The following is a 26714-nucleotide window of genomic DNA, read 5'->3' as shown; positions in this document are numbered from 1 at the left end:
AGTTTTTTTTGTTTGTCATTTGATTTGTTTGTTTTTGGTTTAGCCGTTACAAACATTTCACCGTCATCGGTGTGTCCGGCTGAAGTGTAAAAGGCGAAAGGGCTGTGCAGCGGCTGAAAATAACACTAATATTAGAAACAACGTGAATGCCACTTGTTTTATTTTTGTCCTTGAAACCAGGGTGATTAAATGTTTACAATACAGTTGTCCCACTGGGCTTTATGTAACACAGACTGGTGGAGATGGCCAAAAGCTACACCACGCTGTGCAGGGGAGAGGGATTTCTGTTCAATGTGCGAGGGGTCAGAGGTGACACGCTAGTCAAGCACTCAGTGTTGTTCAGCGCGACTCTGTTGCTCTGTGATTGTGCCCTGAGAGAATAAATATAGATAACATCATTTCAAGGTCCTACAGGGACCAACAGAGCAGTATTGTTTGTGGGGATACTTGAGACTGGAGCTAAAAAAAAACAATTTTCTATTATGTTATTTACCAAGAACAGAAATAACAGCTTTTTATTATAGTTCCATGGCCAGTTCAAACTAATTCAAAATCGTTCCTCTGGCTTGTTTTTATATTGTAATGTGATTTATGTGGCTGGCATTCATCAGATGTCTTGTCAATAACAAACCTTACAGACAGAAAATGGAGTCTGTTCAAATTTGGCAATGAGCAATAACAGCTTTGAATAATTAAAATGTTCACAATGACCTGCAGATAGACGCAGTAAATGAAACTCCTGGGCCCAATTTTCCCGAAATGATCTCCTGTAATTTCAGTAATGGCATTTGTCTGAATAGTAAATCAAAGTTTTAAAAAAGCAAAATCGAAATGTCGTAATTTGACTTATTTTGATACCAAGGTTAATCTAATTATGACACACAAACCTCACTATATGGTTAGATTCAGGGTGGATTGCAGGTTGTGAAGGGCATTTGGGATGGAATTAGATTTATTATGATGATGGATGGAGTGATACAAGCTGTAAAACACAACTACAGGCTAAAAAAACAGTAAATAAAAAGAAAACAGGAATGCTAAGATGATGAATCTTTTCAGTGTAGCCGTTGTTCATGCGACTGATGTGTTATAAACCAGAGTTTGTAGAAATAGTAAATAGGTATTTTTCCAATGTTTCAAATATTTATTTTTGTTGAGAAATATGTACATTTGTAGAGCCCAGATATATTGACAGTAAAAAAGGCATTTCATTTAAGGAAAAACACAAAAGTCTGCCTACATCTAAAGCCAATCAGGGATTATTTTTTGTTCATTCCAACAAGATTTGTATTCTATCAGGGTGATACTGTACTACAGATAAGATAAGATTGTTTGCAGTTTGAAGGAAAGCACCACCTGCTTGGTTTTGGTAATGTTTGATTTTCAGTAAGTTCTACTTCTTGTAATTGCATGCTCTCTCCAGTCAACAGTAGTACTGGTGTTTGCCTTCAATTGTTTCACCGACTTTGACGTAATAATCACATTGACAGCTGAATGCCTGACAGTTGTATAAAAAAAGGGATTGACTCCATGTGAAGTCATTCTGCCTAAACTAATACATATAACAAAAAGCACAAACCTTTTTTGAAAATTATTTCTGAAACTAATCTATGTTGCCATAGCACTCTGCTTGACAACCATTTTCTGGCGGGAGCTCTTTGTTGCTGAGGAGTCAAGTCCTGTCACCGCACCCGAAGTGTTTGGAAATCCATGAGCTGCCACGTATTTACGGTACGCTTCTCGGATGATGCGGAAGGCTCGTGTGTTAGCGTACGGTATGTCAGTCACCGGGTCTCGGTACAGTGCGGCCTTGTGGGTAACGGGACAAACCTCCTGGACGGGTAGCGGGGGGCTCGACTGGCCGCTGTGTGGGAACGTCGCCTCGAAGGCTTCGTCTTCGCTGAACGTTATATAAGTACGGGAGCACAGCCCCCCCGCAGGCTGCTGGGACGGCGTGCTGGGATTCTGTGCTGCAGTCTGAGGAACGTCCTGATCCAACCTTTGGTAGATGGGAAATTGAAAAAATACTTTAAACTATAAAAAAAATTTAAAAATCGATATGCTCTTTGTCTGTGTAAAACAATTAAGGTAGATCATATGAAACGTACCCTTCAACATCAACGTTTTCTTCTTTTAGGACCAAATGTGAAACGAGTGGCATCAGGACTGAATGGTAACGGATGGTCGGTCCGTCAAATCTCCGCTTCTTGTGGACTTGTTTCTTCTTGTCCGCCTCCAGACGTTCATAGTTCTCTACACAGTCGGTAAAATGAACAAGGTCATCTTCTTTTCAACTCATACATATTCGTTACTTATTTAGCATAAAATAAATGGTTAAATTCATCATGATATGGTATTTACTAAGATTTTGTTTATCCATTTGCCAAACAGATGGACTACATTGATTCACATATATTATAAATACAGCTAGGGGCATCTGTTTTGCATTACAAATGTCTATGTATACTGCAATCATCAACAGAAAGGCCATTAGTGTCTCGCGTTGGAGAGGTTATGCAGTTGACACGGCAAATAACTAAAACAGGCCTAATGTCTGTCTGAATTGTTAGGCTTTATTCAAATGTTATAGACAATTAATATTGTTATTTATCCGCCGATGAAATAATATTTGAAATGTTATTTTTGTATGCAAAGAGTCAGACATGTTTGTTTGTTTGAGTCATCACAAACACATACTATATACACACTGAGGATTGAACAAAAGTACTGAACACAAGACAGAACATTTTGGGACCAAATATCTTTATATTTGATTAACTTGAATAACATGTTCTCACCTAAAGATCGGATGTTGAGCTCTTCCGTTATTTTGGCCTCGGCCAGCAGTTCTTCCTGGGTGAGGGGCCGGTCCCGATGAGCCCCCCTCCTCCTCCGAGGGGCATCCTGACGCTCTTGCAGGCGCAGATTTGTCTTTCGGGTATGCTCACTGGTTGACTGTCGCACAGACTTCCGCGCTAAGGAATGATACACAGCTAATCCAATTATTCATAATGTTCAAGTACTGAAACAGTTCAGTTGTGATGTAATCAGTGTGTGCTAATGAAGTGATGGTTTATGTGTTAAACCGTTTTAGTGAAGTGTTTTTGGATCATTAAGTGTGTGGGCATTTGTGTTTGTTTTTTTGCAATCTTACTTTCACCAAAATCTTGGAACTCTGGTGGGATCTTCCTTTTGAGCTCAACTTTAACTTTCTCAGTCTTCTTCTGTTCCTCCAAGGGTTTTTTTGGTTTGGGCTTCGCCACCTTTATTGGTTCCTTGGATTAAACAAAGACAAAAATCCTGTTAACTCATGATCTATTTCAATCATGTATGAATTTCTTCGTTCATGTTGTAAATCTGTCAGTAAAAATACTTGCACGTCACAAGAACAGGTCATTTTACGCTGCAGTGTCGTTTTAATAAAAGGTCTCCCAGATATATATATATATAGACTGATGAAATAATTTCATTTACATATTAATATAAAATGATTGTTCCTACCTTATATGCTTTAGTAACAACCCGGCTTTTCCTTTTAGGTGCATCGTCCTCCTTGTCGCTGTCTGGCTCATCGCCCTCATCGATGTCAAAGTCGCTGTCCACCACATCCTCATCTTCTGAATTTTCTCCATGATACTCATCATCTCCCGATTCCTGAAAGAAATGTATTAATCATGTTGAAATAGATTTTATAGACAGTTCTTTTTTTAATGTTCTGTTTAATTATGTTATCATGTAAATATAATGGATGTGCCACCAGTTTGAAACTAAATAGGCAAGTGTAGCATAGTGTAATTCAGTGAGGTTCTGTGACACGTATGTGTGCTAAGCATATTGGAAAACCATGAGATGTACTCAGGTAAAATCTCTCCCATACAACAAGCCAGTTTATTTATTTTTAATTGAGAAACACACGCCACTCACACAAACAGATCTAAAACAAAATCACATTAAAGGGGACCTATCATGCAAAATGCACCTTTGGACGTCTTTTATACATGAATATGTGTCCCCGGTGTTCCAGGGAACTCACCAAGTGTCAGAAAACACAACCCTCTCTATTTTCCTCCTTCGCCAAATCTCTAAAAAAGTGGCTGAAACGGATCTGAAAAAAACGGATCCAGATTTCAACACTTTCCTACGTCACAAAGAGACGTGCTCTGCTTATTGGTCAACTCTCCACCTATCAGGGGAATGAGCCACGGCCACGTGCATTGCCGGGATCAATACCAACCATCCGGGAGCAGGCCAGTGAGGACACATCCAATTTTGAAGCTGTAAGTTTTTATTTAGCGGTGTTTTTCCTGATAAAGCTATCTCTAGCTTGTAGTATGTAGCATGTAGCTTTGCCGTATCAATGTCGCCTCAAACCCAAATAGTAATCGGTTAGGTGTTTATATGTTTTTGTAACATTTTATATTGTACGCTCCGCAGTCTTTGCTTTGTCTTTTATTTTAATTATCAGGCATTTGCTAACATGTTCAGACATACTGCCGTAATGGCCATCTGTGTGAAGGCTGTAAAGCCACACCCTAGCCGATAACACAAGTATTTATTCTCCTATTTATTAGTATTTTGTGTCCTCTAAAATCATATTGAGTAAGTTATAATAACAAACGTAATCTTCTGTAGGTAAGTGCCGTTTTTTGCAGCGTTATATGTAAAAGCTTTTGTGATTGTAGTCTGTAAGAACGATCAGATATCATCGATCTGTAAGCTAAGCTACGCTACGCTAATGAGACATGCCGTTTTTTGCAGCGTTATATGTAAAAGCTTTTGTGTGTTTACTTGTTTGCGCACATGAATATAAATGGGGGTGTGTGAGGATACAACACTGTGTGTATGTATGCGAGGGGGGACACACACCACGAGTAAAACGGAGCTAAAGCCCCGTTGGTATGTTGTTGTTGTTGACAAGGCCTTACCTAGCAACAGGCTAATTAGTGGCTAGCACTCATTACAGTCAGTCTACTGAGCTCAGCCCCTCTCCAACATATCATCTGTATTGAGTCAGAAACACAGCATGCACGTTACGGTTCAAAACTAACTCAGATTGGAAAAGGCTAAGCAAAGAGCTTTGCTAAATAGAGAGTTTTAAGCCCCATCTTTTGGGATTTCAGACGATATTTATCCAAATAGTATTTTCTCATCCTGAATACTAAATTGAGATGATTTTGTTCCAACTATGTTTTCTTCTTTACAGGCCAGCACCTCACATACTTACTAATTAGTGACAATTTGTACATCCTTTGCTATTATTTACATTTTTTTTTCTCATGGCGGAAATGAAAGACTGTACCTGGCAGCCCTGCACTACAATGAAAACGCTGAGCGTGCACAAGCCACTACATCCCCTGGAAACCCTCTGTATAAACTGCAGTTCCCAAAGGCCAGGAAGGGAGAATGCAGAGCAAAACCAGTAAAGACTGACCCCACATTCCGTAAGTGTTTAAAATATTTATTATACAACTATTTACAAATATAAAATTAGAAAGAACTTTCAGTTTTTTACATGCATATACTAATCTAAACCACATTTTTTGTTGTGCTTTTTTTTTAAACATTGCACAGGCTACGTGGCCAACTTGATGGACCTCATCTTCGACCAAGTCTTTGTGGACCCTGCACCATTATGAGCGACCTGACAGGGACGAGGTCATCGCCGGGTATGCTACACGGTTCAATTTGGCTGCTGTCTGAACCCAACATCGACATTTTGCGGATCAGGAAACTCCTGCCTCCTTGAGGACAACGCAGACCGGAATCACCACTCTGATCCTGCGTCCAAGGAAGCCCCAGCACCAGCTCACAAAGCTTCTGTAGGCTAGATACCTGTGACGCCTGAAATCATTAAAAAAAATATTTAGTGTAATTTATACAAAATACAAGTACATTTCGTTTTTTTTTTATGGGTTCAAAGAACCGTTCATTTTGACAATAAAGTTCAGAGTTGATATCAAATGTGTCGTGATTATTCATGTTTGGATGGGTAAAGAATATTCTGATTTCAAAAGCATAAGGTTGTGTGTGGACTTTTTTTGTCGTACACATGGGTGTGTTATGCCATTGCTGTGTAATAATATATATATAATAGTACATGTACAATGAAAGATTGCATAAAGCCATATACACCAGTATTTATTTCCATGAACAATATTAGCATTCGTTTTACACTTTCAGTCAAAACAAACAAACCACTCACTGCTCTATTTGCCTCAACTGTAGTCCACCATGTTCAGCTCTGTAAATATTAAATGCATTCTGCAGGAAGAACACATTCAGGCACACAGGCTCCAATCCAGGATGGTCCACCACAGGTTATAGAGTCCTCAAGTTCCTGCATCCGTCTTGACACCTAGTGTGATAAAGATATATTGAATGACATGTTAAAAATGTATTCTCTAAACAGACAACTTAGTGAAGCTATCAAAAATGTTACCTGTGGTATCTCCATGCAGCACACATTCTCCGTTCAGAAGGCATCGTGGCGCAATTTGCACATGTACACCTGTAGAAAGAAGTCAATAACTGAGCTTTTAAAAACACATGAAACTACACACACTGCTGACAACTGAGGTGTTGTTGGAGTTATACTTTTTATCACCCTAAGTTATTGAACTTTCCAACGGTTGTTGCACGATGTTGGAAGAAAAGGACTAAACTATTAATAAACGCAATGAGGCCATTGTATATATGCTGAAAATATGAATGTCTCCCTTTATAAATATATATATGTATCGCTGTTTTTGCGTTACAAGCTCTAAGTTATAAACTGTACACATAGCATTCTTGCTAATTAGCCAAAATATGAACGGAATAAGTAGCACGCATCGTAACAGAGTAAAATAAATAGGAACAACAGCTTGTCAACTAACCATTCAGAAACGTCCTGCTGCAACCGAGATGTTTCCACCTCCACCAAAACCTCCGCTGCTTCAGGGTCAGTCTCTGGATCAAATTGATAATACGCTTGAACACATGCATTGCTCTGAGATGACATGTTTATTCCACACTCGTAATCACAGCAAGCATGTTAACGTGACTCTCACCGGCTCATGCCCCCCTCTTCTGCAGGGGGCGTGGTCAGCTGCTGCTCAGAATTTTCAAAGACAGGCTTGGAAAAGAGCGAAAATGAGCGAAACGAGGCATGGCTAAAAAATGATCTGTTTGGTATTTTGAAAAATAAAATGTATAAATATACCTTATATAGGTATGGTCATACACTATATCATTTAAATATAGCATGATAGGTCTCCTTTAAGGAAGCGGCTCTCTCTATGCTTTTGTTTTAACCGCAATCAAATCTCAAGGTGATACAAACATCAGGCTCATCATGGAGTGTATTTACAAAGAGTAGACAAAGTGGGTTATTTTAATGTAATTGTTCATCAGCAGTATGTTTTTAAAAGAGTCCTGGTAATCTGCATTTAGTCTGAGATGTTCAAAGCAAGATACAAATAACGGCGCTCTAAGGAGGAAAACAAATATGTTATTGAATACTGAGTAGCCTAAGTGCACAGATAACACACATCCTGCTGTTATTTAATTATGACGGGAAAATCATGACAAAACATGCACGCACAAATAAAATTAGATGAAAAACACCAACATTAATCACACGTAGAAAATACTCTGACCTTTTAAATCACACTAGACCTCAAATTGAAGCTTGTGCAGGAGCATGGTCGCACTGTTTTATCAAATTGCCAGCAGAGAGGTCTGAGGCGTCTCAGGATTTGTTTGCGATTGTTTTTCCTAGCTACTCTTGTCAACTCCAGCTGAACGTCAGAACAGCCGAAGCAGCTGTTGCCAAATCTCCCAAACAATTTGACCCTTGAACCAGCATCTGTCTGGAAATTACAGAGACAGGTTTTTAAATCGAAGATACCACTCTTTAAATGTAAATAAAGTTACTTGAATGTCGAATAATAGCATATCATCTTTTGATACACATAAATCCTAAAGCCTTGAAAGCTTTTTCTCTCTCTTTAAGAGTGTGACGCAGGAAAGGCTGGCACTCTCAAACAGCCTTCACAAATTTGTCAGCTGTCAAGATAAAGTCGGCCAGGAAATATTGGAGTCGTGGTCACAGTTTGGGATGAATCACCGGGCATGGTGGTTTACATGACAAGAATCATTTGCAGACACATTTTGTGGAAGTGTCCTTTGGTGTGTTTCATATTGGTGGTAAATATATCTCTTTCATCTTTGAGAATTCATGTATCTTCTCTTTCTACAGTGGCTTCAAGTACACTTGAACTAAGACATGAGAAACACCCAACAGGTTTTGTTCCACTGAACAACACCTGCTGAAGTCATGATTTTCTTAAATATAGGCTGACTGTCGAGCTAGAGGTTATACAACAGCCTTGCAATAAATGCTACGTCCATGAAGATAACACATCATTAAAATCCTCAAACTGTTCAACAGAGTAATTGATTAAGGTTAAATCAGCAGTACCATAGAATGGGTCTGTTGGAGTGTATTTGTATATTCATCCAAATGTATCAAGAAGAGAAGACTAAATATAAGACACCTCAATCAAATTAGCTCTACCTACGGTGTCTACCTATCCTACCCTACCTAACCCTTCAACAGAATGGTTTCCAATTGAAATCATTGTAGAAGATGGGTACTAGCAGTGGTGTAAAGTAACTAAGTACATTCACTCAACTACTGTACTTAAGTACTACATTACATTACATGTTAGCCGCTTTTATCCAAAGCGACTTACATACTCAATACTGTGGACAATCCCCACAGGAGCAATTTGGGGTGAAGTGTCCCAGGGACACAACGACATGCTGACTGCAGTGGGGTTTGAACCTGTGCTCCCCTGATCCGAACACCAACGCACTCATCCACACGCCTACTATTTTTGAAATACTTGTACTTTACTTGAGCATTATAATTTATTGCTACTTTGTACTTCTACTCAACTACAATTCAAAAGGTAAAAAGTGTACTTTTACTCCACTACATTTATTTGATACCTTTATTTACATTACAGATTTGGATTAACAATGTGAAATATAATCAACAATCAATAATACTTTAGTTACACCTGGAGTAAATTCACAAGCTACCCTGCAGTATACAAAGTCATTAAAACTAGCTGCACCTTCACCAGCTGTGATAAACACATTCATAATTCTAATCAAAACATACAATATATATTATTCTGAAATGGTCCAATCTGCATAATGAACACTTTCCCTTTTGGTACATAAAGTATATTATGATGCTAATTCTTGCAAACAACAAAACAAATACATTTAGTAACTTTGCATACTTGTAGACAGTAACAGCCTAATATGATTTAATCTGACAATATGTACATTTAGGGCGATAATGTAAATGAAATGTAATAAAGCTCAGTATTTTGACCAGCTATTCAAGGGACCAAGCTAGCCAAGAGGCGATGCTAACGTGTTACAGTTAGCTGGTTTAATCTGTACCAGTCCGTTTTTGTTACTCACATCGGCAAACCCTCCATACGTGGTCTTGTAGAAATCATCCTCTTCTTCAGCATCCAGTAATTTTGACAAGCGGTTTCCCGCAGTCTTCCTCTGCTCCCGGTCCACCGCGAGAGTCATGACTGTGATGTATAAACAATGGCAAAACACGCTTCGGTATCTAGCTAGCTAATGTTGAGATAACTATCGGTATAGGCTGTTTTTAGGGGACCGCTTTTACCTTTGGCTTACTCAATTATCTGTTCGTACCCATATTTATTTGAGTTATAAATACGCTTTATTTCACGCTAATAGGCCTAAAAAGTGCTCGTTATTACTGACCTGTAGTAAAACAAGCTAAGAACACAGCTAATGCTAACCACTAGGAATACCTAACCAATACATCCGGTGCAGTTGATGCACTTCCGGGCTACAATACAAAATAAAACTCCTCCCAATTCCATACAATTGGTACCTTCGTTTGTGTACAATTTGATCTTATATTGATTTTATATCTATTTATTTCATTCACAGAACAATTTGGCTCCGGTACATTTAGAATGGTGGACACATCCGATGTATGTTAGATACTGTTGTCATGGAGCCAGCAGAAAGGTAATCTATTGCCATAGCAACAGCATTATATGAACTTCACTGTGGCAGTGAATAGTCTTGGTATTCGGCTTGTTTCAACAAAATACAAATACAATTTTTTGTGTGCTCACTGCATACACAGTCCATAGCACTCTTCTAGTATTAGCACACCACTTAATTCCAACTCACAATCATACAGTACACTGGTGGTAAATCCCAAGGTGACACCTTATTAGGAAGGATAAACATTCAAACGCAAACAGAGCCATTTGGGGTTTAATAACCTGCCAAAGGATGTTACATGTATAGCAGGGACCAGGCAACCAGAGATCGAACCAACAACCCTCCGATTAAAGCCTAGGCTACAGGCTACAGTACAGCCACCCATTGGTGTTAATAGAAATGATTTATTCTGTTTGAAAGCACAACATCAGTGACACATCAACACGATAAAGTGCAGAGCTAAAGCTGGGAAATGTAAATTCATAAAAGTACAAATACAAATAATGCAAATGTACAAGGACTGCAGCCCGGGTACATATGCTATTAAGCAAATTAAAATCACTAAGGATGAAACAGCACAGGGAGAGGAGATGTATCATTTCTTTGTTCTCCTGTTGGGGGCCTATTACGACATCCTAAGGACAGAAGCTCAAACTCCTCGATGGTCCTGGCCGTCCCATATAGCATAAGCCCTTTAAGAATCTGCCTCTTATAAATGTATACGAACATTCTGGAAATATCACTCACTATATTCATGCTTTATTTCATATTAAGTTGGTGATTGATTTTTTTTACATTCATATTTTGTTTATTAAGAATTGTACAAAGCAAACATGATGCTTTAGGCATCTGATTATTCCTTTGTACATTTTGACCAATAACCATTTAATAACCACAACAAAAATCAGCACAATAATTTAATTTGATGTGTGCTTTATTTTGGGAATTTAAAGAATTCTTTAATATATGTGTGGGATATACATCTATTAATAATGAGTACAGCAGTAAATGTGACAATATTAGAATACCAGCACAGTATATAACCAAATTGAGTTTGAATGGCAGGCAATATAGATGCAAGTATTGTGTACATCTGACGTCCATCATAATTATTTCACTTGTTCTTTAGAAACCATATCGCTTGTTCTTCGGAAACCAAATGAACAAAACTAACATTTTTAAATTGTTGCCATACATAAACATCAACAAAGCAATATAATCAACATGCAATTAACTGAATAATCAACATCTCTACAGCAAATGCAATATGCAAATTACATCTTTCTTACTTTGGTTGGTTTACATTCAGGGTTTGTTATAGTGGAGCTTTTGTGTCAGAGACAGACAGGAACTGATGTGGTTAGATGTTCCTAAAACGTTACTTAGACTCTTATTAACATCTAGAATCATGCCAGCACATTTTACTTTTTTCCCTTTTGCAGCTCTAGCTTACATGCTTACGGAGTAATTAACACTCAGTGTGTGTTGGACATACATTTGCATGCTTTGAAATTAAATTAATTAAAACGTAATCTAATCAAGCAAAATAAAAACCTTTTATTGACTCATATTAGTTTCATGGTGAACCTGCTTGTCTCCATATAGTTGCCTTTCCCTCCGTTATTACTTGACTCAGCACTTCGTGGCACGTATGCTATTGTGGCTGTGTGCTTTATTTGCCCTTTACTCTTACTCCAGAAGAGCATGAAGATGAAACATACACTCACAGAGCTGAAGAATGAAAGAAATCCAATGGTTGCAGCTACCAGTAACGTCTTTACATCAAATGAGATATTCTGGTCTCCACTCACACCTGGCGAGGCGGACGGAAAGGCAAACCAGCCTTTAAGACGGAGGTTTTTTTTGGAAGATGCTGGAAAGGCTCGGACATGAAGGCTGACGGGCATGCTGTCATTTCCTGCCGCGTTAGATGCCACACAGAAATAAGCACCACTGTCCATAGGTTGGGCATAGCGAACCTCCAGCGAGCCATTAGAGAGAGCCCGTATTCTGCCAATGGGCGATAGAGGTTTTAGCTGTGGGCTTATCCAGGTGACCGATGGCACAGGGTCCCCTTCTGCATTGCATTCAAACACCATTGTGTGTCCTTGATCTACTCTCACTTCTTGAGGTTTGTGGTTCAGAATACGAGGCTGCCGACATGTGAGCAGACCTGGGAGTTCAGCTTCAGTAAAGTCCAGAAAATACCAACCCTGCAACTGCACTGAGGTTCTGCAAGTCGGTGGATTTCCGCCAAACTCCAGATATGGTCGCCTTCGCACCACCCACAGCAGGCGGCAGTCGCATGCTAGTGGGTTGTTGTCTAGTCCCAGATTTCTCAGGGTGTCCACTGAATGGAAGGCTCCCACCTCAAGTGTGGTGAGAAGGTTTCTGGATACATTCAGAAGTCTGAAATGAGCCAAACCTCTGAATGCTCCAATATCGATACGCAGCAATGACCCCCCCACCAAATGGAGTTCCTGGAGCCGGAGCAACTCTCCAAAAAGGTTACCATAAATGAATGTAATTGGGTTAAAAGAAAGGTCTAGGAATACAAGATATACAAGATGATGCAAAGGGGTGTAGGGGACAGCACTGAGGTTGCAGTTTCTAATAGTCAGGGATGTAAGATTTAATCCAAAGAGACTGTTTCCTGACAGATTCTCCAGACAGCATTGAGAAATGACAAGTTCCTTGAGATGCTCTAGCTGACGGAAAGCGTAGTTTGGCAGCGTTGTGAGGCCCAATCTGTGAAAATGAAGACTCCTCAGCTCGCCAAGCTGAGTGAGCGCCTCTGTCGGCACGGCAGTGAGGTTGCAGCCATCGAGATGCAGCTCTTGCAAACTGGTTAAGCCAGTGAAAGCTCGACGAGAAATAAAAACTACGTCATTATCTGCTGCTATAATAAACTGAAGGGCAGTTAAGTCACGGAAAGTAAAATCGAGAAAAACAAGGATCTCATTTCTGCTTATGTCCAGTAACTTTAGTTTTGGCAAACCGTCAAACGCCCCCACATGGATAATCTTTAGGTGGTTGTGAGCAAGACGCAGAGTTATTAGACTTTGCAAGCCGATAAATGCTTCCACCTCAATTAAAACCATGATATTGTCATTCAAATCTAAGTCTAAAAGTTGTGTCAAAGTCTGGAACTGCTGCTGCACCAGAGACTTGATCTTATTATGTGTCAAGTTTAGTATTTTAGTGTTCTGCGGGAGAATGTTGGGCACTGTAGTGAGTTGTCCATCGGAGCAGTTGACCTCCTGCAGCACGGTGTTGCAGCGGCAGGGCTGTGGACACGACCGGCGGGTTTCAGAGGAGAAGGCCACCCCCGCTGCCAACAGGAAGAGAGCTCCACAGCACAGCCATTGGTGGACGACAATCCCCTCAAACATCTGGTGGCCTGTGTGTTAGAGAGAGAGGCAGCTGATAAAAGAGTGAGAAGGATACATCATTGAAAATAGAGAGCATTTTGCAAAACATAAATAGTACTCAAAATAATGATTATTAAAACTTTTAGGCTTCACATGAGGTATTTTCTTGATATTCAGATCCAGAATTATGTGAGAAGTTGCTCTCTCTTTATATGAACCAATAGTAAATCAACCACTATGGCGCAGTAAAAGCAAAAATATATTTCTGTACAGGATGTCCAGTCCCAATGGTTTTATAACACTGCTCGAAGTTTAACTGCAACTGGGATAAAAGTGTCAGTTACTGTAAAATAGATATCAGTAATTACACTATATCTCCTCAAATAATTCATGCAAAAATGTATGTTGACATGATATATAAACAGACATCATTCCTTTAAAAATGGAAACGAGAATGCTAGGTAGCAATTCAACAGAATCAGTTCATCAAACAAAATGTGTGACTGAAATGTGTTATTTAGATTGCCAAGAGAGTGCTGGAAAAAAAATGTGATGCCACCTCAGATCTTTTCACATGTTGTATTAAACAACACAACACTATAGAACATGTGACAAGAGGGACAGAGAGACAAAGACTGCATTTAGTAGTAATATTTCTTATATACATACATTATTTGCCAAAAGAGCAGTGTTTAAATAAAAATAAAATAGGAAAAAATAGGTAAGCATGTTCACTAAGGCAAAAGAGGATTTTGTGTAAATATTTTTATTTTAACATTAACATTATATTTAACTTTTGCATTTCAAAGAGTTCACTAAACATTTTACACTTAAATCATTGGATTTTTGCCTTTTTGGAAACGTGTTATATTCAATAGAGTGTATTTATGACAAAATAAATTATTGCTGTGTTTAGGATTATCATTTTTAGGTTTTTACTTTATTTAGACACAGTTATGGGTATAGAGCTGGGCAATACTGTAGGCGCTCCCCAGAGCAGTGAGTGATGAAGACTGACACCTCCTGAACTCCTCCGAGAGCGTATACATGCTTGAGAGTGAAAACAGTGTACAAAGGTGAAATCACAGTTATTTCCTGGGTCCTAACATTTTAGAGAGCTCAAGAACAATGTAATTGTAATCACTTCGTGTACCACGAAGTGATGTAAGAGTGAGAAAATCAAACATTGTAACTCACCGTCTCTTCAGTCTGGAGGGCTTGTCATTGTGATAGCTCCATTTTAACAATTTTGTGATCAAAAGGTAGAACCATTTTGCAATTTTTTTTTTCTATTATTGTCTCTGTAAACATGCACACAAAGAACGATAACTCTCAGAGCAGGGTTAATCTTTTTGGTCTTCTCGGGTCCACCTCAGAAATACATCCAAATGAAACCTGCAGTGTGAGAGAAAGAGACAGACATATCATAACGAGAAAGCCTTATCCTCCCATTCTGAATTATTCAGCTCCGGAGGAAGCGTGTTACTGCAGTTCTGTTCCCCTGTTGCTTCCCTGTACTCATGGCAACACAAACCTGGCTCATGGACGTGTGTGTGTGCTAGGTGCATGCTGGGGGATTATATACACTAGCTCCTGGGCTGCATCCAACTCACTCTACTGGATGACAGGAGGTAGCACACAGGTCAGCCAAATGAAGAGATTTGGGCACAAACACCAGATGGGAATGAATTCAAGCACTGACACTTAGAAATACAGATCTTTTTCAGATTTCTGGTCTATTAAAGCCTTTCGATGAAGACACAACTGTTGATTTGTAGTGCTGGAAGGTGGGGACAGGTCAAACTTAACCCAAAAATACATAATTTCCTTCTTACATTTATGATAGAGCTACACCAACACTGCTCCACTTCTCAATTGGATATGCCAACACTCCCTTCAATAAGCAATAGAAAAATAACACAGATTTGCCTGACTTTCTGCTCAGCTGAAGGATTATGAGGTGTGTATTGAAACAAAAGGTGCACGATCACCACAGAAGAAGAGACGGTGCTGAGTCAGTCACATACCATCTGGTACCCCGGGGAATCTGCCTTCATCAGCAAAATCTCTGTCCAACATCGGAAGGCAAAATCAGTGACGAAAGCAACAGTCTTGGACAAATCAGAGCTCCTAAAACTCCTATATCACAATGTATTTTTATCATTATTTTTGCTTCGTTACTGCTGCTCCCAGTGGTGGTGACTGCTGTGATGTCTATAGGTTATTCCCTCCTCTTTATTAGACAGAGTACAGTACACAGATAAGTGAAAATGGGGATTACAGAGATGATTTGCAACAAATGTCTTCAGCCAAGTTTTACCCAGCGACATTGCAAATGACATGGTCAGCATCTTTATAGAAAAAATATTATACACCAATTGTATTTACTACAGAGTTATATCAGAAGATACCACATCATTAAGCCAGCATAGCCACCAATACAGCCAGCAGCTAGTTAGCTTAGCATAGTGACTGAAAATAAGTGGCAGTGGCATGCATCAAAACGTGCCAACCAGCACCGTTCAAGTTCACAAATCAAAACACTATGTATTTTTTTAAATGTGAGAAAAAAATCTAAGAAGAAAACAACACATAGTTGTGGTTTTACAGTGGTAAATTGTTTGACCATTTTTAGGCGCGTGCATTAACTTTTAGTCCCAATTAATAACTGCAGTTCTTCCGATATTAAGTGACTTGATGGTTTCTTGTGCAGAGAAAGTTCAAACTGAATGTGTATTGTGTTTTTATTGTTGTTTTTCTGCCAAATAATTAGTTTTTCTCATGTGTAAATGACAAACTCAATGATATGTGTTGTTTAATAATGAACCAGAAAATGGTGGAAAATGCGTGGCCTATCTCTTTCTATCAATCTATTACAGTTATTTTTAGATAACAAATTATTATTATTGTTATATATTACTATCATGTAACTTTTATAACTTCCACCTCTGGTAGTGGAAAGGTATTGTGAGCCTCTGCAGCTGGTTGTAAATTAGATTCACATGACAAGTTAGAGAGCAGATGAACAGAAGGACCGAGCAAAAAACAAGCAACAGAGTGCAGGAGGAAGCTATACTTCCTCTTTCTAAAAAGGGAGAAAGGCTTTCTGGTCCGTTACAAACTTTCTTTGTTCACGTTCTCCCCTGCGGATAATTCTGCAAAAAGGTAAATGCTAAATCTTCTTTGTAATGCATTGAGACTGTTTTACTGATATTCTGAGTAGATATCAAAAGCTAATGATGTAAGAACAAAAGTTTAGCTGAGAAAGAAGCTCAAAGATTACAGTGAGACTGATTTGAGCTAAAAACCTTCTGCTGCATTTCCTGAGTCAAAGTTGTACAGCACCGGATTTTCTCTGGTTGTTTTAAAGTTGTGTTTGTCTTCTCTTTAGACTCGACGAGCACAGTGCACATGAACAACAACTAAGATATGTCAACGTTTAGATGTTGATATTTTTATTGCACCCTAACCCATAAGATATCAGAAAATAAATGGTCCAATTGTTGATGCAGAACTCAAAGCGACGTTAAGAGTAAAAGACCTAAAGAAATTCTGTTTAAATAACAAAAAATGTGTTCTAGTTACAATAAAAAAGGGATAATCTGCTTTTATAATATGAATAGTTTTGCTTCTCCCTCTGCAGGATGCATATACTTTGTGCCGTGTTGCTTTTGCCGTTTGTGATCCTCACCCACTCTTCGTCTGCCTTAAATAAAGTGTAGGAGGAATGGCAAATTGAACATCGCAAGGTTTATGATAATAAGGTAAGAATGTCAGAACCATACACACACATTTTCACACACTTTATCAGATCATTTAGCCTGTGTCTTGGTTTCAGACTGAGATGGAGTTCAGGAGAGCGGTGTGGGAGAAGAACATGATGTTAGTGTTGAGACACAACCAGGAGGCCTCAGCAGGAAACCACAGCTTCACCATGGGACTCAATCATCTCTCTGACATGGTAGGAAAACTGCTTCTCAGTCTACTGCTCAAAAAACAGGTTGTGTAAACTTCTTAGCACTGGATCCTTCACAAAACAGAAACGTCTCGACTCTTAGTCTGGAGAAAGTCAACAGTAAAATGTAATCTAATCTTATCTAATTCAAATTAACAAGCAATTATTGAATGTAGCTTACTGAAGTAGCCTTGAATCAACCATAAAAGAGCTCTTTGTATCTTTCAAGTCTGAATATATTCAACAAGATATTTTACTGCCAAACCGAAGCACGCATACAGTGCTCAACATTTTTGAACATGTCATCATTATTTAAGAGAGAAATGTATCAGAGCGATTAGAGATAGTAAACAGGCAGATATCTCACCCTGAACATGATGTCCCTTCACTGACTCCTCTCGCTGCTGGACATTAAAGCTGGTTCACACTCATTGACATCTGCTGGCACGCGACTGATGTCACTGACCAACACTGGTAATCTGCATTAAACCTGCACCCTGCGTGGCTGAACTAAATCCTAAACTATAGAATAGCACTAATCTCGCTTTATACAATCTGATTAATTTAATCCAGTATAGCTGGGCCAATCTGGACATTCATTATGGACCATTATTAAGTAAAGTGCATCTGGGAGGGCTAATAAAGTTACATAAAGGGTTGGTGTACATGCGAAACACTACTTGAATAGGACATTAATCATTATGCTCAGTGAAGTGTTGATAAAGGTTTGTAGAGTCAAAACCTAGAGACTAAGGGCATTTTTTAGGCTGTGTTGGAAGGTAATAAAGACATGTTTTACTTTGATGATGAACACGTGAAGGACGTACTGTATGTGGGGAAGGCTAAAATGTTCTTATCATTTTTACAGAGTTGTTGTGCTGATGCGAGAAAACTAGTCAAATCTGAAGCCCACACAAAAGGAGACAGCTAAAAATGGGGGGCGAGTTAAAGGCTTGGCGTGGCGCTTTATTGAGTTCAAATAAAAATGACATAGTATAGTGTGGTCTATTTTGTTCTCTTTTTCCTAAAGGCAGAAGTGTAAACTTGAATCAGAGGAACTTGTGGTTAGTTTTATGATTGCCTGCTGGTGTCTGAGGGACACTACATGCACAAATACAAACTTCCTTTGCAGATCTGTGATTCTAAAATAAATATTTCAAAAGAGGGCTATAGTTGGAGATTCGAGGATGAAAAGTTTGGAGAGAAACTTTTGGGAGAAAAAGAGGACTTTGAGGAATGCTGATATATATTTCATCATGTCCTCAAACTGCTGCTGAAATTGTTAAATGTACTGTATGTGCATGGCATATACAGTGGGGCAAAAAAGTATTTAGTCAGCCACCAATTGTGCAAGTTCTCCTACTTAAAAAGTTGAGAGAGGCCTGTAATTTTCATCCTAGGTACACTTCAACTATGAGAGACAAAATGAGAAAAAAAGAATCCAGGAAATCACAAGGTTTTCACACACTGTTGCTGGTATTTTGGCCCATTCCTCCATGCAGATCTCCTCTAGAGCGGTGATGTTTTGGGGCTGTCGCTGGGCAACACAGACTTTCAACTCCCTCCAAAGCTTTTCTATGGGGTTGAGATCTGGAGACTGGCTAGGCCACTCCAGGACCTTGAAATGCTTCTTACGAAGCCACTCCTTCGTTGCCGGGGCGGTGTGTTTGGGATCATTGTCATGCTGAAAGACCCAGCCACGTTTCATCTTCAATGCCCTTGCTGATGGAAGGAGGTTGTCACTCAAAATCTCACGATACATGGCCCCATTCATTCTTTCCTTTACACGGATCAGTCGTCCTGGTCTCTTTGCAGAAAAACAGCCCCAAAGCATGATGTTTCCACCCCCATGTTTCACAGTAGGTATGGTGTTCTTTGGATGCAACTCAGCATTCTTTCTCCTCCAAACACGTCTAGTTGAGTTTTTACCAAAAAGTTCTATTTTGGTTTCATCTGACCATATGACATTCTCCCAATCCTCTTCTGGATCATCTAAATGCTCTCTAGCAAACTTCAGACGGGCCTGGACATGTACTGGCTTAAGCAGGGGGACACGTCTGGCACTGCAGGATTTGAGTCCCTGGCGGCGTAGTGTGTTACTGATGGTAGCCTTTGTTACTTTGGACCCAGCTCTCTGCAGGTCATTGACTAGGTCCCCCGTGTGGTTCTGGGATTTTTGCTCACCGTTCTTGTGATCATTTTGACCCCACGGGGTGAGATCTTGCGTGGAGCCCCAGATCGAGGGAGATTATCAGTGGTCTTCTATGTCTTCCATTTTCTAATAATTGCTCCCACAGTTGATTTCTTCACACCAAGCTGCTTACCTATTGCAGATTCAGTCTTCCCAGCCTGGTGCAGGTCTACAATTTTGTTTCTGGTGTCCTTTGACAGCTCTTTGGTCTTGGCCATAGTGGAGTTTGGAGTGTGACTGTTTGAGGTTGTGGACAGGTGTCTTTTATACTGATAACGAGTTCAAACAGGTGCCATTAATACAGTTAACAAGTGGAGGACAGAGGAGACTCTTAAAGAAGAAGTTACAGGTCTGTGAGAGCCAGAAATCTTGTTTGTTTGTAGGTGACCAAATACTTATTTTACTGAGGAATTTACCAATTAATTCATTAAAAATCCTACAATGTGATTTCCTGGATTATTTCCCCCCATTCTGTCTCTCATAGTTGAAGTGTACCTAGGATGAAAATTACAGGCCTCTCTCATCTTTTTAAGTGGGAGAACTTGCACAATTGGTGGCTGACTAAATACATTTTTGCCCCACTGTATCTATCAGCCCTCTTTTCTCAGACAGCAGAGGAAGTCAATGAGAAGCTGAACGGCCTGAGGCTGGAGGAGTCAGCTGATTTCAGAAATGTCACTTTAAAAGGAACCGAGTGGCTAAGCGACGCCTCAGAGTGTCGACTGGAGGAAGCCCGGGCCTGGTCAGTCTGGTCCAAAACCAGGTGAACAATCATTTTAGATCAGCCATTTTAAATTGAGGGAACAAGAGCTAATAAACAACCAGTGGCAATCATTTATCTTTCTGGAAGGGGATGTGTGGGTCCTGCTGGGCCTTCAGCTCTCTGGGGGCTCTCGAGGGTCAGATGAAGAGGAGAACAGGAGTCCTGGTTCCCCCGAGTCCTCAGAACCTGGTGGACTGCAGCACCAGCGACGGGAACCACGGCTGCAGAGGAGGATACATCTCCAAATCCTTCAGCTACGTCATCCGCAACCAAGGCGTGGACTCAGAGAAGTTTTACCCCTACGAACACCAGGTAAGGAATTAACTGTCAAGGTTGTTATATTAAGAATTATCGTATTAAAGTATTGTTTTACAGTTTTGTAGTTTCTTCTTGTTTTTTTCTATATTTTGCATTTAGTCAGTTTACTTGCCAAATCAACCCGCCATCAAGAGAATTTCTGATAAACAGACAAACCATCATGCCAAATATATTTCCTAAATACTTATGTAGTCTGTTCTATGTATGAAACATTAATTTTAATTATAATTATATTTCAGAGCTGGATTTGTGTTTTGACAGATGTGTTGAATACAGAATGAAACTCTGTTTCTAGCTGAGATGATATGAGAAATGTAGATTTGTATATTAATATTTACGCTGTATACATGCATTGTAATCACTCTGCATACTTAAAGGTGGGGTAGGTAAGTTTGAGAAACCGGCTCAAGATACACTTTTTCTTATATTCCATGGAATGCTCTTAACATCCTGATAGCAATGAATATCTTAAGTGCTTTAACAAAAAATCCATAAAAAAGTTCATCTGTGGAAGCCGTAGTGCTGTAAAAAGCACGACCAATCATTTTAGCAGGCCCGGCTAAAATAACTGGATGGCCTACCTGCCTGTCAGCCTTCCATCTGTGCACAAACTTATCTCGTGCCCTCATTGGTCATGTGCGCGTTCGTGTGTGTTGGAGGAGGGGCTCTGTAAGGAAGTAGCAGATTTGTTCCGGCTGTGTATTTTCAAATTCTAGCGCACTCGAGCTGGTTTCTCCAAAATGACCTACCCCACCTTTAATACAAATAATACACTGTGTTGTTGTTTGATGTATATTCACCCTTAGAACAAAATCAAGATACACTTCCACACAAGTGGCTTAAGAGAATAAAACGTACAACATATTTAACAGGTTGATTAAATAGATGGATACATATTATAATTAGTAAATCTCACTTGTGTTTGTAGAACGGGAAGTGTCGGTATTCAGTCAGAGGAAAGGCCGGCTACTGCTCTGATTTCCACATCCTCCCTGGGGGGGATGAGGGGGCTCTGCAGGCTGCCGTGGCGTCAGAGGGGCTGTGGCCCTGAACGCCATGCTGAAATCCTTCCATCTCTACAGAGGAGGTGAGGCTTCATGGACATTTAAACATTGGATGTGCAGTATGGTATCTTTTATACTTTGGTTGATGAAAACAGAACAGGCTTTGCAGTCATTTCCTGCTCCATTAATCTTATGACCATTTTAAAGGTTCTTTAAGGGGTGAAATCAAATGCTTCAAGTAGTATGTCTCCCTTTTGCTTCTAATCTTCTATAGGCTACAACATCGTTTTCTCAGAAATTGTTTAAAAGGCCCAACTCTGCAGCTATGTATATTTTGCTCTGTTGATATTATCAATCCACCACTGGAATACTTCACAAAACTAGAATTTGTCCGAATAAACTTTGGTCTTTTCATCATAACTTTGGTCTTTTCAGTTACAGTCATAAAAACAAAATCACTTTCATATTTAATTATATTAGATATTTAGAGGGATACAAAGACGGTGGTGCACTTACATTAAGTGTTATTTTCTCAGGTGTTAAGTCCTGTATCTTATAGTTGTATTGGTCCAGTGTTGTCTTAAATGAAAAATGTTTTAATTTCTTCTTACTCTATTAACAGTTATGAATCAGATGTTTTATTCATGCTAACAGGCCCATTTTTTTCTGTGTTTAGTGATATTAATGTGTTATCTTTACAATATCCATATAGGTTGTGTGGCTGGACAGGAGGGAGTTTAGAGCATGTCAATATTTAAAATGTTCTTAACCACTTTTATAAACCTTATGCATGTTTCAGGTTTATATAATGTACCAAACTGCAACGCAAAGTTCATAAATCATGCAGTGCTGGTCGTGGGTTACGGCACAGACGCAGGACAAGACTTCTGGCTCGTGAAGAACAGGTGAGTTTGTCTCTTCTGGCTAAAAAGTGTCACAGGATTTGACAATTGTTTTTATCCCACATGTGAAGTGTATGACCTATATTAAATATTACATGTGAATGTGAATGTGTTTGCAGTTGGGGCACCTCGTGGGGAGAAGAAGGCTTCATTCGAATTGCAAGAAACAAGAACAACCTCTGTGGTATTGCCAGTTTTGCAGTCTACCCCACGCTGTTATTTATTAGATAACAAAGACATTGTTCTTTGTTTTTTACCTGTAACACTGACACTGATACCCTGGAAGTAAAACTGGTGGATACAACAAATAAAAAAATGCCTGTGTTTCCTTTCTTAAAGTTCATTTTGAAGATAGAGTTCTCTTCATGTTATCAATGTGTTTATTTAAATGTTTGTATTTAAATGTTGGCTCTGCTTCAGTGAACTTTGTGGATTTAATTAAACTCTGAATAAACTAAATATCGGTGTTCTGCCTGTTATGAAGGGTGGCACGGGAAGAAAATATTATTACTGTTGTCATATTTAGATAAAGTATTATACAGTTATTTTTATTACGGCCTAATTATGGCCGGGTGTTGTTAATAAACTTCTTCTTCTTGATTCTTTATTGGTTTTGGTGAACAATATACTGTAGAGATGTTTAACTTGATTTTTGTGTGACACATTTATCTTCCTCCCCTTGCTGTTCTTCCTTAGACGTTATACTATTTTCCAAACTGTAGGCCTTTCTTGTTTGAAACATTAAACCACATTGAGCATAATGAACAGAAAAAGTTCGTTTTAATTAATGTATCTAAATGTGCTAATCACTCAACTGAAAGCAGCAGACTACAAAGAGAAGGAGTCTGCCCAGCACCAAACAGCTATTGTCGGAGCATTTTGCGGCTAAAGGGGCAGATACTTCCTTCAAAGCTGAAACAATAATAAGCTTGGATTTACATTCATTAGAAACACGACTCCAGATCAATGAAATACTGCCCCGTAGCTGCTTTACTAACAGCCTAAAAAAGGCAAAGATCCATGGAAATTATGTGTCAGTGTTATGTTCTTTTTAGTGCTGCCCCCAAGTGGAGAAACCACGTGTTGCAGGTTTAATGAGCTGCAGGTGTGCAGTGGGCATGGTGGCTTATAAAAACCCTGAGCTTCTCCCTGCACTTTCCCCCAGTGATCTCCTCAGGTTGGTCATATTTTAGCATCTCTGATCTCCAATAAGCATGATTGGCGTTTATTTTCAATGCTTACTTTTGTTGTTTCTCTCCAATAAGTGCATGATGTATTGATAATTGCCTTTTTATCTTGGTAAATCACTTTTCTTCTATCTACTTTTTGCTTTCCATAAATGTAACCAGCATGTACACGTTTCTTTAAAAAATACACTTTACTAATGCATGGATTTATATTTTATTTCAACTGATTCTAAATGTGAATTGCTATCAGCTGGTGGTGCTTCAGTGAAGTTTGCTGCAGCTGTCTAATCAAAGCCAAATCCAGAGATGTTTCGGAGCCTGCTTCTCACCATCGTGTGTGGATATGCATCGGCCATTCTCAGTTCAGAACTGGATCGACACTGGGTGTTATGGAAGAAGATTCATCAAAAAGTCTATGAACACGAGGTAAAACTAAAGTCTTAAGTTATCTTAAGACTTTAATAATGTTTGGGGTTTAGGCATGAAAGCCAATTGAAGTGGTCATCTCCTTATTGCATTAATTCTAAAATTGTAACCATTTCTCTTTTTTACAAGGGAAATGCCTATCAATCGTATAAGTCTTCACCTCTTGGTAATTTCAGTCCGGAGGATTTTACTCGTATCGTATGTAGTTACTGTGCTGTGTTTCCAGATTGAGGAGCTGGGGCGCAGGCGGATCTGGGAATCCAACTTGGAAATGATTAATGTACACAACCTGGAAACCTCCCTGGGCCTGCACTCCTATGAGCTGGCCATGAACCACTTGGGGGACCTGGTAAGTAAACTATTATTGGATTGAAACACCATACCTATGTTCATTATGTATTCTTTGAAACTGTTTCTTACCTAGACAAATGGACAAACTGACTTGCAATCTTTTTTTTTATTTGTAGACCACTGAGGAGGTCTTAGGCACTCTGATGGGCACCGTCGTGCCCTCTGACCTGACCAGGGGTCCTCCCGACTCTTTCGCGGTCAACGTCTCTCTACCGCCAACACTGGACTGGAGGAAAGAAGGCCTGGTAACTGAGGTCAAACAGCAGGTGAGGGATACCTTTTTAAATAATCAGTTCATATCAACAGAGAACATTAGGACTTGATTGGGTTTTGTAGCTTAAGACAAAGACTGCAATCGACTAAAGGAAAAAAATCACATCCACTTTTCCTTGACCTCGAGGAAAAACCTCTTGAAGGGAAGATGTCAAGGATAATTCACAAGGACTTAAAAGTGGACCACTGTGCTAATCGACTCAAACTGTACTTGCACTCGGCTGTTTGTGGTTATTAAATCAGCTTTATATATTTTATATTCTACCATGGATGGTTATTTATCTTAATTACGGTGCGCTTGCCTCTTTATTAGAATGTACTTATTGTATTTGCCTTTTTTAAATCCAGTGGCTGTAACAATTACAATTTCCAAACTGTGGGACCAATAAAGGATTTCTGGTGCTTGTGTCAATTTGGACCCATGTTTAATCAACTTTTCTCTCTTCAAGGGTTCATGTGGCTCTTGTTGGGCCTTCAGCGCAGTTGGAGCTCTTGAAGGGCAACTTAAGAAGAAAAACGGCACCCTGACGTCCCTCAGTCCTCAGAATCTGGTGGATTGCTCCCTTGTGTACGGAAACAGTGGGTGCCACGGTGGCTTCATGGCAAACGCCTTCCAATACGTCATTCAAAACAAAGGCATAAATTCAGAAGCATCTTACCCCTACGTTGGCCGGGTGAGATTCCTAAGCAATGAATGTGCCAGTTTTGCAATATTAAAATATTCAAAGTTTAACCCTACTGTAACTCCCCTGAACATTGCTTTCTTTACAGCGTGGTAATTGCAAGTATAGCCCAAAGTACCGCATCGCCAACTGCTCAAGCTACGCCTTTATCGCAAAGGGCGATGAGTTTGCATTGAAGGCAGCTCTAGCTAAAATTGGCCCTATCTCTGTAGCAATCGATGCCTCCAGGCACAAGTTTGTCTTTTACCGTCATGGTGAGAAGATGCTTAATACCTCTTAAATGACAAGTTTAACCTTGGTTGTAAGTTTACATAAAAAATGTTGGGATCTTTGTGAATGTTTTCCTGAAGTCTTTACCTGTTGTGTGACCCTACAGGAGTGTACAGGGACCACAGCTGCACCCACAACGTGAACCATGGCGTGCTGGCTGTGGGCTACGGCACCGAGAATGGAGACGACTACTGGCTGGTCAAGAATAGGTGAGTCTGAGATTTTAGCGTTGAATGGGAATGTATAAAACTTTATTTCTGTTTTATAATCTAAATGTTCTTCAATTGTAGCTGGGGTGTAACCTATGGAGAGGAAGGCTACATCAAGATGGCTCGAAACAGACGTAACCAGTGTGGGATTGCTCTCTACGCTTGTTACCCCATCATGTGATCAGCAGATGGCCTGATATTTAAATGTATGTTTTTCCACGGGAGTTTTAATTTAATAAACAGTTTGATCCTTAACTTGTGTTTTTCCTGTAGTGGGTTTGTGTTTATTTCCGTGACATCACTACGTAACACTTGCAGTTCTATTGGCTAGCGCTCCAACATGTTGAACATGATGGGCTATATGGCAGGACATCTCCAGGTGGTTAACAGAGCCACCTAGCTAACCAGAGCAGACTGGGCTCTGGTTTCAGACAGAGGGTGAAAAAAGGTGCTGCAGTATGAGGAAAAATAAAGCACTTTTGGAACATTGAACATGGATGGTCATAGAAGCAGAAAATATGAAACTGAAATTGAGCATAATAGGGCCCTTTAAGGGTCACCTATTATGCAAAATCCACTTGTTCATGTTTCTTATACATAAACACGTCGCCTCTGTGTAAAGAGATTCTGAAAGTTTCAGGAAAAAAGTTTCACTCACTTTTTGTCCTGATCCATTTATATAAAAACCTGTCTGAAAATGAGCAGATCAGATTTTGGCCACTTTATGATGTCATAACGATTTTTTTGGTTTGTGTAAC

The 26714-nt window shown here is 39.5% G+C and overlaps 3 protein-coding genes and 1 pseudogene across 5 annotated transcripts; 2 read left to right on the top strand and 2 right to left on the bottom strand.

Moving 5' to 3' along the window:
• Positions 1-1121: 1121 nt before the first annotated feature.
• On the bottom strand, positions 1122-9863 carry vps72a (vacuolar protein sorting 72 homolog a). 2 transcript variants are annotated; one of them, XM_034200883.1, is made up of 6 exons: positions 9481-9863; positions 3502-3654; positions 3155-3275; positions 2799-2993; positions 2109-2253; positions 1122-1999 (listed from the first exon to the last, which is right to left on the bottom strand). In XM_034200883.1, exons 1-6 carry the CDS (start codon positions 9595-9597, stop codon positions 1609-1611), a joined length of 1122 nt encoding a protein of 373 aa, XP_034056774.1. In that variant the 5' UTR covers positions 9598-9863; the 3' UTR covers positions 1122-1608. The 2 variants fall into 2 exon arrangements, with proteins under 2 accessions (XP_034056774.1, XP_034056775.1); XM_034200884.1 differs by having other exon boundaries at positions 2799-2975.
• Positions 9864-10440: 577 nt separating this feature from the next.
• On the bottom strand, positions 10441-14959 carry LOC117536145 (leucine-rich repeat and immunoglobulin-like domain-containing nogo receptor-interacting protein 1). 2 transcript variants are annotated; one of them, XM_034200893.1, is made up of 2 exons: positions 14622-14959; positions 10441-13476 (listed from the first exon to the last, which is right to left on the bottom strand). In XM_034200893.1, the coding sequence occupies exon 2, from the start codon at positions 13443-13445 to the stop codon at positions 11619-11621; it is 1827 nt and encodes a 608-aa protein (XP_034056784.1). In that variant the 5' UTR covers positions 13446-13476; positions 14622-14959; the 3' UTR covers positions 10441-11618. The 2 variants fall into 2 exon arrangements, with proteins under 2 accessions (XP_034056784.1, XP_034056783.1); XM_034200892.1 differs by having other exon boundaries at positions 10441-13453.
• Positions 14960-16524: 1565 nt separating this feature from the next.
• Positions 16525-23302, top strand: LOC117536137 (annotated as a pseudogene).
• Positions 23303-23723: 421 nt separating this feature from the next.
• LOC117536169 (cathepsin S-like) lies at positions 23724-26211 on the top strand. The gene is made up of 8 exons (XM_034200930.1): positions 23724-23734; positions 23995-24170; positions 24397-24519; positions 24638-24787; positions 25244-25468; positions 25566-25731; positions 25854-25956; positions 26038-26211. The coding sequence occupies exons 2-8, from the start codon at positions 24051-24053 to the stop codon at positions 26135-26137; spliced, it is 987 nt and encodes a 328-aa protein (XP_034056821.1). The 5' UTR covers positions 23724-23734; positions 23995-24050; the 3' UTR covers positions 26138-26211.
• Positions 26212-26714: the final 503 nt, after the last annotated feature.

The sequence above is a fragment of the Gymnodraco acuticeps genome, unplaced genomic scaffold (genome assembly GCF_902827175.1).
Source record: "Gymnodraco acuticeps unplaced genomic scaffold, fGymAcu1.1, whole genome shotgun sequence".
Classification (NCBI taxonomy): Eukaryota; Metazoa; Chordata; class Actinopteri; order Perciformes; family Bathydraconidae; genus Gymnodraco; species Gymnodraco acuticeps.
Note: the sequence above shows the minus strand (reverse complement) of the source record. Positions and strands in the feature narration are given on the sequence as shown.